General features: G+C 39.4%; 1 protein-coding gene across 1 annotated transcript in view; it reads right to left on the bottom strand.

Moving 5' to 3' along the window:
* Positions 1 to 12,636, bottom strand: part of LOC115434306 (receptor tyrosine-protein kinase erbB-4-like) — a 458,688-nt gene that overhangs the window by 60,201 nt on the left and 385,851 nt on the right. Inside the window, exons 18-20 of the mRNA XM_030156187.1 lie at positions 10,752 to 10,874; positions 9,681 to 9,779; positions 1,748 to 1,933 (exon numbers count right to left, since the gene is read on the bottom strand). Coding sequence (XP_030012047.1) covers positions 1,748 to 1,933; positions 9,681 to 9,779; positions 10,752 to 10,874 — 408 coding nt within the window. The remainder of the gene's footprint in view (positions 1 to 1,747; positions 1,934 to 9,680; positions 9,780 to 10,751; positions 10,875 to 12,636) is intronic.

Here is a 12,636-nt window from a genome sequence, read left to right as displayed (position 1 = left end):
TCTTCCTCTATACCGACTGAGAACGTGACATTTTTACAACTGATAAGAGCACTTGTTAAGAAATGTAACTACTGTCTGATTTGGTTTGACTGGAACGTTATTCTGCTTCCACATGAAAACACATTTAAGTGACAAATGGCGTTCATAATAATGTGTTACAACCAACTGTTGCCTTCTTATGGATTGACACTGGGTGCCAGTTGGTGGGCATGTCTCGGTGGTCTCAAACATTTTTACCACCAAAAGTGATATGTTCTTCCATATGGTACAGGAGAATGAGTCACATTAATAGATATATAAATATATATATTTTTGTTAGCAGAATGAAGAATCTGTTACTTTCAAAAGTTAATATCTCGACTCTTTCTTCACTCTTTCCAACCAAATGCTTATCCTAAGTCATATTAAAGCAGTTCTATCATATTTAATTCATTTACTTGGTCCCACGTGAAATATTAACTCACACAGATCTCGCTAAAAATAGATTCAGAGCTGAAAAAGTCATATTTTGACTGAATATTTTCCCCAAAAAGGATTATTTTACTTTGTTTAAGGCTGAATTTTAAGGGAAGCTTAATATTCATTGCAGGTACATAAAAATTTCAAAGATGTTATATTAATCCTTCATCATTTAATAATTGTTCTGAAAAGTTCTGAGTTCTTGGTTAGTTGGCAGGAGATGATCCACTACTGCAATAATTTCAGTTTTACAAGCAATTCTTGTTTGAAATGGCATGAATAATACTTTTAATTAAGTTCTGTTAACAGAACTTTAAGCCCAGAATGCATCTGTTTGGTTTCATTTGCACGAGTGTATCTTTTAGTTTCTGAGTTTAGCACGTGGCTATGGCACAATCTAAACTCCAATACAGGGTTAGGATTTGGGTTCTGAGGAAAACAAGTCCTAACCTAACCCTAACATGTGCCACAAGTGACCTCATGAATGTTTAGAGATTTAAACCTCCATGGATAGAACCACAGTCCCACAAAAACCATTCCCAATCTGATAATCTCAGCTGGCACGCAATCCACTCTAAACTGTAAAGAATCCTAGTTGTTGTCTAGAATCCAATCAGTAAATCAGCCTTTTGTTGGCTGGTGTTTTGCTGCTACTGCTTCCACAGCTGATGGGGGATGCCTCTGTATTGCAGCAGATGTCTGCCTGCGAAGCATGTAATAGCAGCCTAGCACCCTACTGCCATTCCGGAGATATAACTCAGACAACTTAAATCTTACCCGGCAGTTACACTATCAACTAGTCTGACAGCAGTGACTTCATTTGCAAACAAAACACAAAATGTTCTTTGGGTAAGCAAAAGTACACACAGGATTTCAAGCCCCACTGCTGTTTCCATGCTTTTGAGTGCAGATTTCTCTTTAGGAGTAGAGATAGGTTGAATTTGTTAATTTCTTATGCTGCCACTCACTTCATGACTGCATGAGTTCAAGGCAAACCAGTCCTGTCTGTTGCGACAACATCGGTGGCCTATCATGTCATTGTGAAGGGCTGTAAATACGTTCATTAGGATACACACTGTTGTGTCAAGCAGTGAGGATAATTAGGATTAACAGGGCCAGACTGGAAGAGATTTATGCAAAACTGTAAACAGCAGCAGCACGACCAAAACCGCCCTCAAAAACTCACATCTAAACCTACAGCTGCTGAGTCTTCACAACTGAACATACCGTGACATGCACACGCGCGCACACACACACACAGACCCTGGTCCTCAGAGCGGTCACTTACCTTGGCGATTTGGACACACCAGTTGAGCAGCAGCTGTGATCCGATGTTGTCCTTGTGCTCGTGCACATAGTCGAGGAGGCAGCCGTGAGGCATGAGCTGGGTGACCAGCTGGATGGTGGGGCTCAGGCAGACGCCCAACAGGCGCACAAGGTGGGGGTGCTCCATGCTGGCCATGATCAGGGCCTCCTGGGTGAGAGGGGGGGAGGGAACAAAGAGGGACTAAGAGGCCTGTTGGCATTGCATGGATGAACACTGAGGAGGATAGCCAAAGACTCTGAACCTGTTTACTGACTCAAATAATGACCTTGTATGTTTCTGCAAACTATGGGTATGGTTAATCTGAACTTTATGACTCAAAAACATATTTTACATCAATATTTATAGACACCTGTATACTTATGTTAAAGCGTTTTAGCCTCTCATGCTTGTTCATGACGGTTTCTGTGATTCTGATATGAATACAATATCTGGCAATCATCTTTATTTCACAATATATTGTCTCCCTAGTAGATTATAAAAACAAGATAAAATTTTAAAAAATGTAAGGAAAGTAAATTAAGTATAAAAGAAACTCTACATAAATAGAAACTCTACAAACTCTGCAATAAGTCACAGGTATATGATTGTATTGTATTAAGATTTGCTTCTTGTGCTGCAATTGGAGACTGAATTGACATAAATAAACCGTCTGTCTAATGCAAAGTTCACAGAAGGATATTAAACAAAACAAAGAAAAAAGATGGAAAATAATCAACAGCATAAACATAAAATTAGCAAAATGATCAAGATACGAAAAAAGAAATCTATCTATCTATCTATCTATCTATCTATCTATCTATCTATCTATCTATCTATCTATCTATCTATCTATCTATCTATCTATCTATCTATCTATCTATCTATCTATCTATCCATCCATCCATCCATCCATCCATCCATCCATCCATCTATCCAACTATCCCTTCCTGTGATAAGGAGATGTCTAATTTCATCTCATATTAAGACAGAATGCATTGAGCCTGTCAAACTTAACAAATCATTCCCACTGGATTCATCATTTTTTAGCCCTTGAGCATTAAATGACATGTCAAAATATACATCTATATTATAAAAGGGAAGTGGACTCTGTGTCTGTGTTTGTGTGTCTCAGGCATCACACAAAATCTGGAAAGACCTGACTACTGCAGTTTGGCATACTTATGTATTTTTGGTCAAGAAAGAGAAAAACAGTAAGTTGATAGGACCAATATTTTGGGAGATATTAGTAATTTTGGAAGACAATAGTCTAACGATCATGATGCTATGCCCAGAATCCCGTGAACACTTTGGAGGTGACTGGTGGACAAATACGGTACAGCATGCAAGAATACACAACAAACATCCATGCTGGGGGACCAGGATGTTGCCCCTCAGGGTCGGGATGTGGATTTTAAAAACACCCCCCCTTTCACATCCCACCCTCGGTATTGACAATGATGAAGTCCAGGAACTAGAACCCATGGTTCCCCATGGGTCAACGCACAAATATTATTTACTGGTGTTAATCTGTACTATTAACTCTAAACTCTAAAATCTCCTATTCAGACTTAATTATTAACGGTTTCTCATACTCAAACTGTGGATTCAATTTCATAATGCTGTAGAAGACCTCATTATTTTCTGGGTCTACAAACATTTTTACCTTCTGAATCAGATTTGACTCATTACCAGGATCAATCTCAGCTCCTGAACCTTACTAATCTGCCTTTGTACCAATCTATTTTTTTCCCTTCCTGCTGTTGCTTTCTGTCAATTGCAGAAGTCGGTTATCGCCCGTCATTTATTAAAAATGAATGATTTCTGAGCTCTGACTTTTGATCTATTTTTCATTGTTTCCCCTGTTTGCCTTACATTTATGCTGTTTTATCACTCTTTGTTGTCACAGCGTGGGTAAGTGTTTCACCTACGAATGTTGGTCACTGCACTCCTGATATCTTGAAGAAATAAATAATACACGAAAATTCACATAACTGTCATCATCAAGTAGTAGCCTCCATCCTGTAGTTATAGATATATTAGATCTAAAGATATGGGAAAATACAACTCCCTTACATGTGAAACTTGGAATGTCAGAAATACTGTATGTCCAAGAGACATGAAGTTTTTAAGATTCTGATTTCATTCCATCTTCATTCATCTTTGTGGGGCTATTTGCACATTTGTCACCAAAATTAGGATCCTCCCTCTACAACATATATACTGGTGATGGTATAGGACACAAGAATACATCTACAGGTGAAGGTAATAATGATGGTTAATCCTATTCTATTAGGAATTAATGTGTCCTTCTTTGCATGCGTTATCCAGTGAGAGCACTATGGTGTATTCCAAAGACCTTCTACTGGAGGTGGAGGAAAATGCATAAATAAAGACTTCTGGGATGATTATATTTGCATATGCTGCATGGCCATGGAGTATTCTCATTGCACAACAAAGTCCTGATTCTTCAAAGCTGCACTAAAACAGTTTTTTTTAAATGTATGTTTTAAAGTGGAACAGAAAAAAATGCTCTGACATAATTAAAAACACACAGAAGTGCTTTATGTCATGGTGTCGCCTCATACAAAGCCACAATGTGTTGGATTTCCTCAGTGTAGATGAATTTCCTCCCATCTTTCACTATTCTTTTGTGCAGCAGATGGACGTAGAGGTTTGAACAGTTGGGACTCAATGCTGGCTAATTGTTATTGCAGAGCTGCAAGCGGAAGGATGTGTGGCGGTGATGGAGTGTGATGATGGCGAGAGCTGCTACTTGTGGTCGGCGTGTACATGCATTATGGCCGAGCAGAAGCTGCACTCAGAGTCATTGCTTAAAAACACTCACTTCAGCCTCTTATTGCCTCTCTCCTGCTTGCTCTCTCACTCTCTCTCACTTGCGGACACACTCTCTTGGCAGCTCTCTAAAACACTCACACACTCAAGGACACACATACACACTGGCGGTCGAGGAGGTGTATATCCAGGCTTGGCCCTGGGGCAGCTGATAGATAGATGAGGTGCCTTTTTAAATTTAGATGCTAAAGAATGAGCTTAGAGCAAGAGCGGTGCTGGTGTGGGTGTGAGTAGATTAATTCTAAACAGGAGGGGGGCCATAGGCCATAGAGAGGCTTTTGGCACCATCAGTGCCCTGATTTAAACAGAGCCTGCTGGCCCAAAGTAGTGCCACTACATCTCTACTTCATAAAACCACCTGCTACCCCACGACTGCCCCACATTATACAACTGCAGCCACCTCTGCACCGGACACAGCTTTTACCTCAGGATCTGTAGAAAAGAGGTGGATGAAGCCTTGACTTTGGCAGCTGGTCAATGCCATCTATTTCATTTTTGGAGCCAAAAGTGACCATTTTTGAGTAAAAAAGGTAAAGCTGGGGAGATGAGTGAAACTCCCCCAATCTAAAGCTGTCTTTAACCTCCCTAAAACAACTGATAACCACAAAACAATAAAATGAAAGACAAGTTATTTCATCTAGTTTTGTAAAATATGAATAATACAGTTGCTGTTGACAATAATGTCAACTTCATGTAATACATAAACTAATCAACACATGCTGAACTAGATGCTGATAGAACACATAATGGATCATATTAATAATATCAGCCACTGTAGCTAAGCTATGCTAACAGGCAGCGCTAAAGCTAATGCTGCCACTCACTACGTTTCTTAACATTGCTACCTTGGAAAACATTATGTTAAACAACTCAAGTCATTATATATATATATACATATATATATATATATATATATATATATATATATATATATGTACACACACACACAGTGGTTTCTGCTGACATTAATGTCAACTTCATGTAAAACACAAACACACGAATTAGGACTTGCTAACATCTATGACTTATGTTAGAACTTCCACAGCCACTGTCTTCACAAGTTCAGTTGTTTCTCTGCTTCTACCATATGTAGCCAAGATGGAAACCCCTGAGGAACAAAATTTTACCTTTTTTTTCCCCAGATGACGGTGAACACACTTATGTACAGGAAATAACTCAACAGTTTAAGGATGGAAGCATGTGAATTGAGACACAGTAGAGTTCTGAAAGTCTGATGGAGCAGGCTACTGAACTGTCAATCAAATCCCATGTGGCAAGCACAGATGGCACTCACCCACCCTAAATTATGCTTAACTTTTAGCCTAAATATAAATTAAATGAGTGAGTTATATAAATTCCACTCCCTGTGCAGCTGTCATGAAGGGGGAAATTAAGGACGGAGACCAAAAGCTTGTCTTGTACCAGCCTGTAAACATGTTTATTCCTGCTGTAAATTTGGGCATGTTAAACATGGGGCTCTATGGGGACTGACTGGCTTTTAGAGGCCATTCAAAGAACTGCAGGTTTTGGCATTTCCGTAGTGGCTTCATTTTTCCGCCCTGGAGGTTGCCACATGCTCAGGATCAAGAAAAGAAAAAGAAAAAGGGGGTAGAGGAAGGAAGTGGAGGAGTGAAAGGAGGATGTTGAGGTGTGTAACAGAGAGAAGTAGACGGCTTTTATTCTCACTCTGCCATCCCAAAAGACCCGGGAGTCGTAAACTATGTCAAGCTAAACTCTTGCTCTTGCTTTACTCTCAGGGCAAACATTACAAGAACTTGTGTGTCCTCATGAATGTGCGTGCCAGAGTAAGTGTGTGTGAGCGTTGTGGTTGGTCTCTCATCTCCCTGAGCACTGACCTCCATTACTGCCGCCTGACCCTCCTTCCCAATCCTGCTCACTTTCCTCTCACACACCAGACCCTGCAACAGTGCTTCCAGGGTGTGTGTGTGTGTGTGTATATGTGTGTGTGTGGAAGTGTGTCTCTGCATCCAAACACATTAAATTAGTGTATTATTAGGCCTTTGCATTCCACATATCAAACAATGAACTCGATGACTCAAATGCATGTATTTGCCAACACAAGCAAATCAGCCGGTATTCATCACATGTGAGGCCGCCACCACCTTGGGAGCTTTTCCCTGTAAAGTGTACCCTGTTTGGTTGTGTGTAGGTGTGTGTGTGTGTGTGTGTGTGTGTGTGTGTGTGTGTGGATTTACAGAGTGTGTTTGGAGCTGGCACTCCAGTGGCTAGTTTCCCAGTGGCGAGGCGTGAGCCTGCCTTTAGATTGCTGTTTAACAAGCCGGCAGACAGAGCATATTGGCTCAGGATGGACAGGGACCCCCACTGGGAGAAACAGGGAGAGAGGAAGTGAGGGGAACGGAAAGAAAGGGGGAGGGAGGTGGAGCGACAGCAGAGATGGAAAAAGACATATTTCTGTTTCAAAAAGTAAAACGAAAAGAGTGAAAATGTGCAGTAATATGTGACGGGGTCTTGGTATAATCTTTATGAAAACAAGAGGCATCGCTGTTTCTTCCAGCTTCATCCAATAGGAGTGTTGCCATGGTAACCTTCCTCTTCATACAACTTATCGATCAATAGTTGTGTCGTCGTGTCACAGCATCAGGACACTTAGAATGTAATCTGTTATTGACCACTGCTAAAACATGTGCTGGGATGGTTATAAATCATTCTGAATTCTGTTAGAATGTAACAAGTTACTTAAAAAAACTTTTCATTATTTTATCAAAGCCATGCATCTGATTATATTTTATTACTTTTGTCACAGACTGTTCTCTTAAAACAGGGCAGTCAACCATACTCACATGGCTGCTACTACCCTCTGATGTTGCGTTAAAACACACTCTCAGTCGTCTGTGGTGAAGAGATCCAACACAGGACTGGGTTTGATTCCTCCATAGGACTTTGAGTTTATTCCATGTATCTTTGTTTAGCTTTTTGCCAGTTTTCACTTGTAAATGGTTAGGTTTAGGTATAACTTCTTTTAGGTTCAGACAACAAAACTCCCAGTAAAGGTCATGGTTTTGATTAAAATGGACCCTTTCCTGATATGAACTGGCTTTGCATTCAGGTATACAAATAGTAAGTTAGTGAGAATCAGCCTTGTCTTATGGTTCTTTACACACAGAGCAAACTTCCCCACTGTGTGTCCAACAAGAAGCACAGCCTGCATATATTAGAAATACGAATACCATTTTCAGAGGGAAAATGTTGAATTTCCAGTCCTGACAGGCGTTCTTATTTGGTGACATGGCCACCCACCTTGGCGTGGTCACAGATTCTTGATGCTTGGAGAAATGCGCATTGATTTGATTGGCAGACAAGAGGTGGTGCAAAGCCAAACAAAAGAACCAATTAAACACTCAAAATGTGAATGCATACTGCCAAACGAATGGAGCCGGTCTAGACACACTGTCTGACCAGTGATGACGTTTGTCCGACTGGTTGATTGAGCACAGAGTCTGCCAAAAGACAGTCTGAGACTCTCTATTGTTTTCATGACCAGTTTAATCAGTGTATAGTTTCTTGATCAATCAATATGTTATTTGGGCTGTAAAATGCATGAAAATGTTGATAAGTGTTTCCTTAAATATAGATATTCCCATTCCTGTCACAGAGGAGGAAAGAAACCATGGACTTCCCACATTTAAGAAGCTGGAGCCAGAAAATTTGGAAATGCTTTTTGTTAAAAAAAAAAAAAAAAAAAGAAAAAAAAGAAAAAAAGAAAAAAAAATCAACAATGGATTGACCATCAAAATAGTTTTAACTGATTAATTGCTTAACCTACAAAGACCCAAACAGCTACTGGCAACTGAAACCATCTACTGATCTAAAATATGTAATAACTTCTCAATCACTAAACCTATCAATACGTCTAAATAATTGGTGTAAAATGCAGTTTGTTGTCTTTGCATGGTCATCAGATATGACCCATTTGGACGTTCAGAGGCTGTGTCGTTACCGTGGAAACACTGTCATCTTCTACAACATTGATTCACCAGTAAAACCCACAGAGTTTAATAATGACAGTGGACGGACACACCTGTTTTTACATTCAGTTATTGATATTTTTGCTGAAAAAGTCACTTTTTCTTCAGTTTTCTCTGTTTGTGATAAAATAACCCTCAACTTTAATCTGAGCTTTTATGAACATCTACCTGATCAGTAAATTAAATATAGGAAAATGCATAATTTTAACTCAAAACGTGCAAATTACATAGGATAATATTATAATAAATGGTGAGAAATCACTTAAGAAAAGTTAAATTGAGAGAAAAATGGATTTGGGAACTGCCACAAAAGTACCACTGGGTCTTGATGAGTTAAGATGACTTAAACCCCTTAATTAGAAAGTATAGTTTAATTTATTTTTTCCAGCAGTGAACATAACAGACTGGAATTATTATTATTTCACTGTTAAAAAAAAAGATTTAGAAAAAAAAAAGTTTAACAGTTCCTGAAAAACAATCAAATTAAACCTGGCTCAAATGTAACCCTAAGCCTAAAAGAGGATGTCAAAATGCTAAAAAGTTATTAAATACCTTAAAATATTAGCTGTTTACTTTTCTCGGTTAACAAATTAAAATACTTGTCTAACAGTTTTGTTGATTATTACTATTTTTGCAGCAGTAAAAAGGCCTTTAACGACATCCTTAGCTTAAAACACGACAGCTGAAAACTAGTTGTGTGAAATCCCTAGTGTAATAAGTAAAACTAAATAGAAGAGAAAGTGGAGAAAGGTGACAAAGACAACCTCCTCGCTGTGAAATGTACTGCCTTTACCCCTGGATTCCAATAAAGTAGCATCTCATAAACAAGTGGTGTTTTTTAATAGAGTCTGGTTCAATACATGCCTGGCTGTACAGCATAGTGGAGTTCACTTTATTACGGGCACTGACTGAGATGCTACTCTCATAAGAATTTACCGCCGATCGCACAATCCCACAAAGTGACAAGCCCTCGCAAGTCTTTGACAAGAGTTTACCTCGCACACACACACTCACAGCCGAAGACAGACACAAATTGTCACCATATAAATACTCACGTCCATGAACTCGACGTTGGCTTTAGGACCGGTGGCTTCATTTAGGATTTTAATAGCAACAGGGATCTTCACCGTCTCACCCTCCGGGACCCAGATGCCCTGAAATGTATGAGCAATCACTATAAACACACAGCTCTGAGTCTCAATAAACATGCACACACGGCCAGAAATGAGAAGGAATGAAGTACAAATACTGGATTACTGTACTTAGGCTGTACAAAAAAGGAATTTATGCCCAGTGGAATGAACGTGTTTCTGCAAAATGAGCGTATTTTTTGGTCAAACATGTTTAATTTTGCTAACATATTGAGCTAGCTATAAGCTGTAAAAAGCTAACACACTGATTTGCAGAACATGCTTAACTCTTCAGATTGATAATATTGAGTCAGTCTTAAACACCACAACTTTTCAGTGCTTATTCCTTTGTTGAATTCTACTTGAAAAAAGAATGCGTGTACTTTAGCCACCTCTACACACAGCCGATGTGCTGCTAATGGGTCCTGCTAACAGTCTTCTGCAAGTCAGCTTATAACTTTTTGTCAAATTAGCCTTCAGACTCATTATGCATAACTTTTCTAGTCACTGTATGGTGCCTAAAAGGAACCTTCTGCCATGATCAAGGAGCTGTGGAGGAAAATACGGTTGTAAATTGATGGCAGCCTATGTGTGCAGATTAACTGTAATAAAATACAGCTATAAAATTAAACAGGGCCATCAATACTGGAATAGAGAGGAGTTTAGAGCTGCTAGTGGAGAGAATGCAGTATTTATTCAAAGGGTTTGCTGAGTTTCAGGGTAGTATGAATAATTTTGCCAAGGGCAGTGGAGTTGGCAAGCAAACAGAGGTTTCTGTTCCAGGTCCTTGAGTCGCCCTGGGCTCATGTCTGTTAGCAAACGCTGTTACAAAAGGAAAAGCTTTATGCCAATTGTTTAGGTTGACAGGCGGACTTGGTTTACTCGGAAAAAGTGTTGTCTTCCCCATTTAGCCAAGACTTGTGTTTGATTTTTAATGTCGAGGCCTCACATCTGAAACCAGGTTATGTATTGTACAACAGATACACACTCACTGACCTTGTAAACGGTTCCAAAAGCTCCCGAACCGAGAATCTTGACCCTCTTTAGTTCAGTCTCTTTCAAGATCCGCAGCTGAGCCTGATTGGGAGCTGTTCCACTGGGGGTCAGGGGCTCCACGAGCTGCAAACACACAAATACACACATAATAATTACACTATTCATCTGTCTTGCTACTTCTTTTTACAGGAACGATTGCCAAAACACATCACAGGCATTCCTTACAGGCAACTGCTTTTGTTGTGAAACTACTGAAAAACTGAAGCACGCTTTCCTTCTGCTGTAAGTCAAAATATTTCTTAACCCCTCACTCTTGGATCTGAATGTTAAAAACATGACACTGGAGCTGTTTGGAGTGTGCAGCAGGGTGAGTTTGTTCTATTTAACTTTTAAAGTAAAGAAACACCTGCAAATAGCTTTCTATCATTGCTAATGCTGAGCTCTTTTATAAGTCAGTATCAAGTGTTTTCTATCATATTATTTATAAGGACCCCCTCCCCCCTGTCAAACACATTGAACCATGTTACAGAAGAAACAGACAAACCCAACAAATCGATGTAACTGGACTTGTATGAAGTCACCAGCACAACAACAGAACATTAAGTCTAAAGTCTGTGAGAAACCACAAAGATGTCAAGCAAATCAGAATGGAACTCTGACAAGTCAGAAATGAAAACTATCAATCAAGTAATTTATATATATTTCTCTGAACCTGCTAGAAGTGGTTCAACTATACTGCTTCATGTTGTCAGAAGGTGGTGGAGGACACATTACACCTGACTTAAATAAATGGATTAGAGGATGTAGACCTGATCAGTCATGTGAGTTGTTATGTCTGCAAGTAAAATGTATTCAAAAAATAATTTCCATCGCGAATTATATGGTATCAACAACTTTTTTAAATGAGGCAAAAACACCTCAAACATGTGTCAAATGAAAGTTATTCCTCATTTTGATATTTTCATAAGCGTTTTCTTAGAATGAACCTCAGAGTAAGTATAGGATGGAAGCACAGCTATTGAAATCTGGACAACTAATAAAGAAAACAGATGTAATGTTTCATACTCATTTATACTCATTAGTAAAATATTTTTCCCTTTTCATTTGGCTTGTGTGAAGTGTAAAAAATGGCAGCTGATAGTTTACATTATAGCACTATTAATTTAGCTCTGTTTTAGACAGAAAACAGCCACAGTAAAACCACAAATCACCATTTTCTGTATGGTTTGTATTGTCAACAGCTGTTTGGAATCATCACAGTTTTTTTGTCACTTTCTTTGACTCTACACGTTGTTTCTTAGCGGTTCTCATCTCATTACTTTCTGACATTTTGATCAAAGGCCACGTGGCGTTAGTTTTCCTCACCAAGGTAGACCGGTACAGTGACTCACTACTCCCTCTCGTGGTCACATAAATCCCCCTGATCCATCTGTATTTAGTTCTGTTGGAGAAATATGATATGAGACTATTCTCTGTAAATACCAGGTGTTCAGAGCACGAGTCGTGGATGGGTCATCATGACATGTCCTGTACGAAAACACCCAGGACATGTCTACCATTTCTTCTCTATCTACATGTTTTCTGTCTTATGGTTCCAGTTCGGGGCCAGAGCGGTCTGTTGCCCTTGGGGATATCAGGCCATAGAGGAGGTGGGAGAAGAGTACAAACGCAGTCACTGAACCCATGCGTCACTGTGTTTTGGATACCTAAGCCAATGGTGAACTTGATCAATGTCATTATGTTTGGACACTTGGACCAATGGTTGTATTATCCATATTCTTTCATATGAACTTAGACTTCCTGGTGTTAGTCAGTCAACTGCTGCATCTTGTTGTATGTACTTGGCTCCTTGCCGCAAGTAAAGCCTTCTGATTCCAAAATCCAT

Source organism: Sphaeramia orbicularis, chromosome 2, assembly GCF_902148855.1.
Source record: "Sphaeramia orbicularis chromosome 2, fSphaOr1.1, whole genome shotgun sequence".
Classification (NCBI taxonomy): domain Eukaryota; kingdom Metazoa; phylum Chordata; class Actinopteri; order Kurtiformes; family Apogonidae; genus Sphaeramia; species Sphaeramia orbicularis.
The sequence above is the reverse complement of the archived record's forward strand: the minus strand, read 5'-3'. Positions and strand labels throughout refer to the sequence as shown.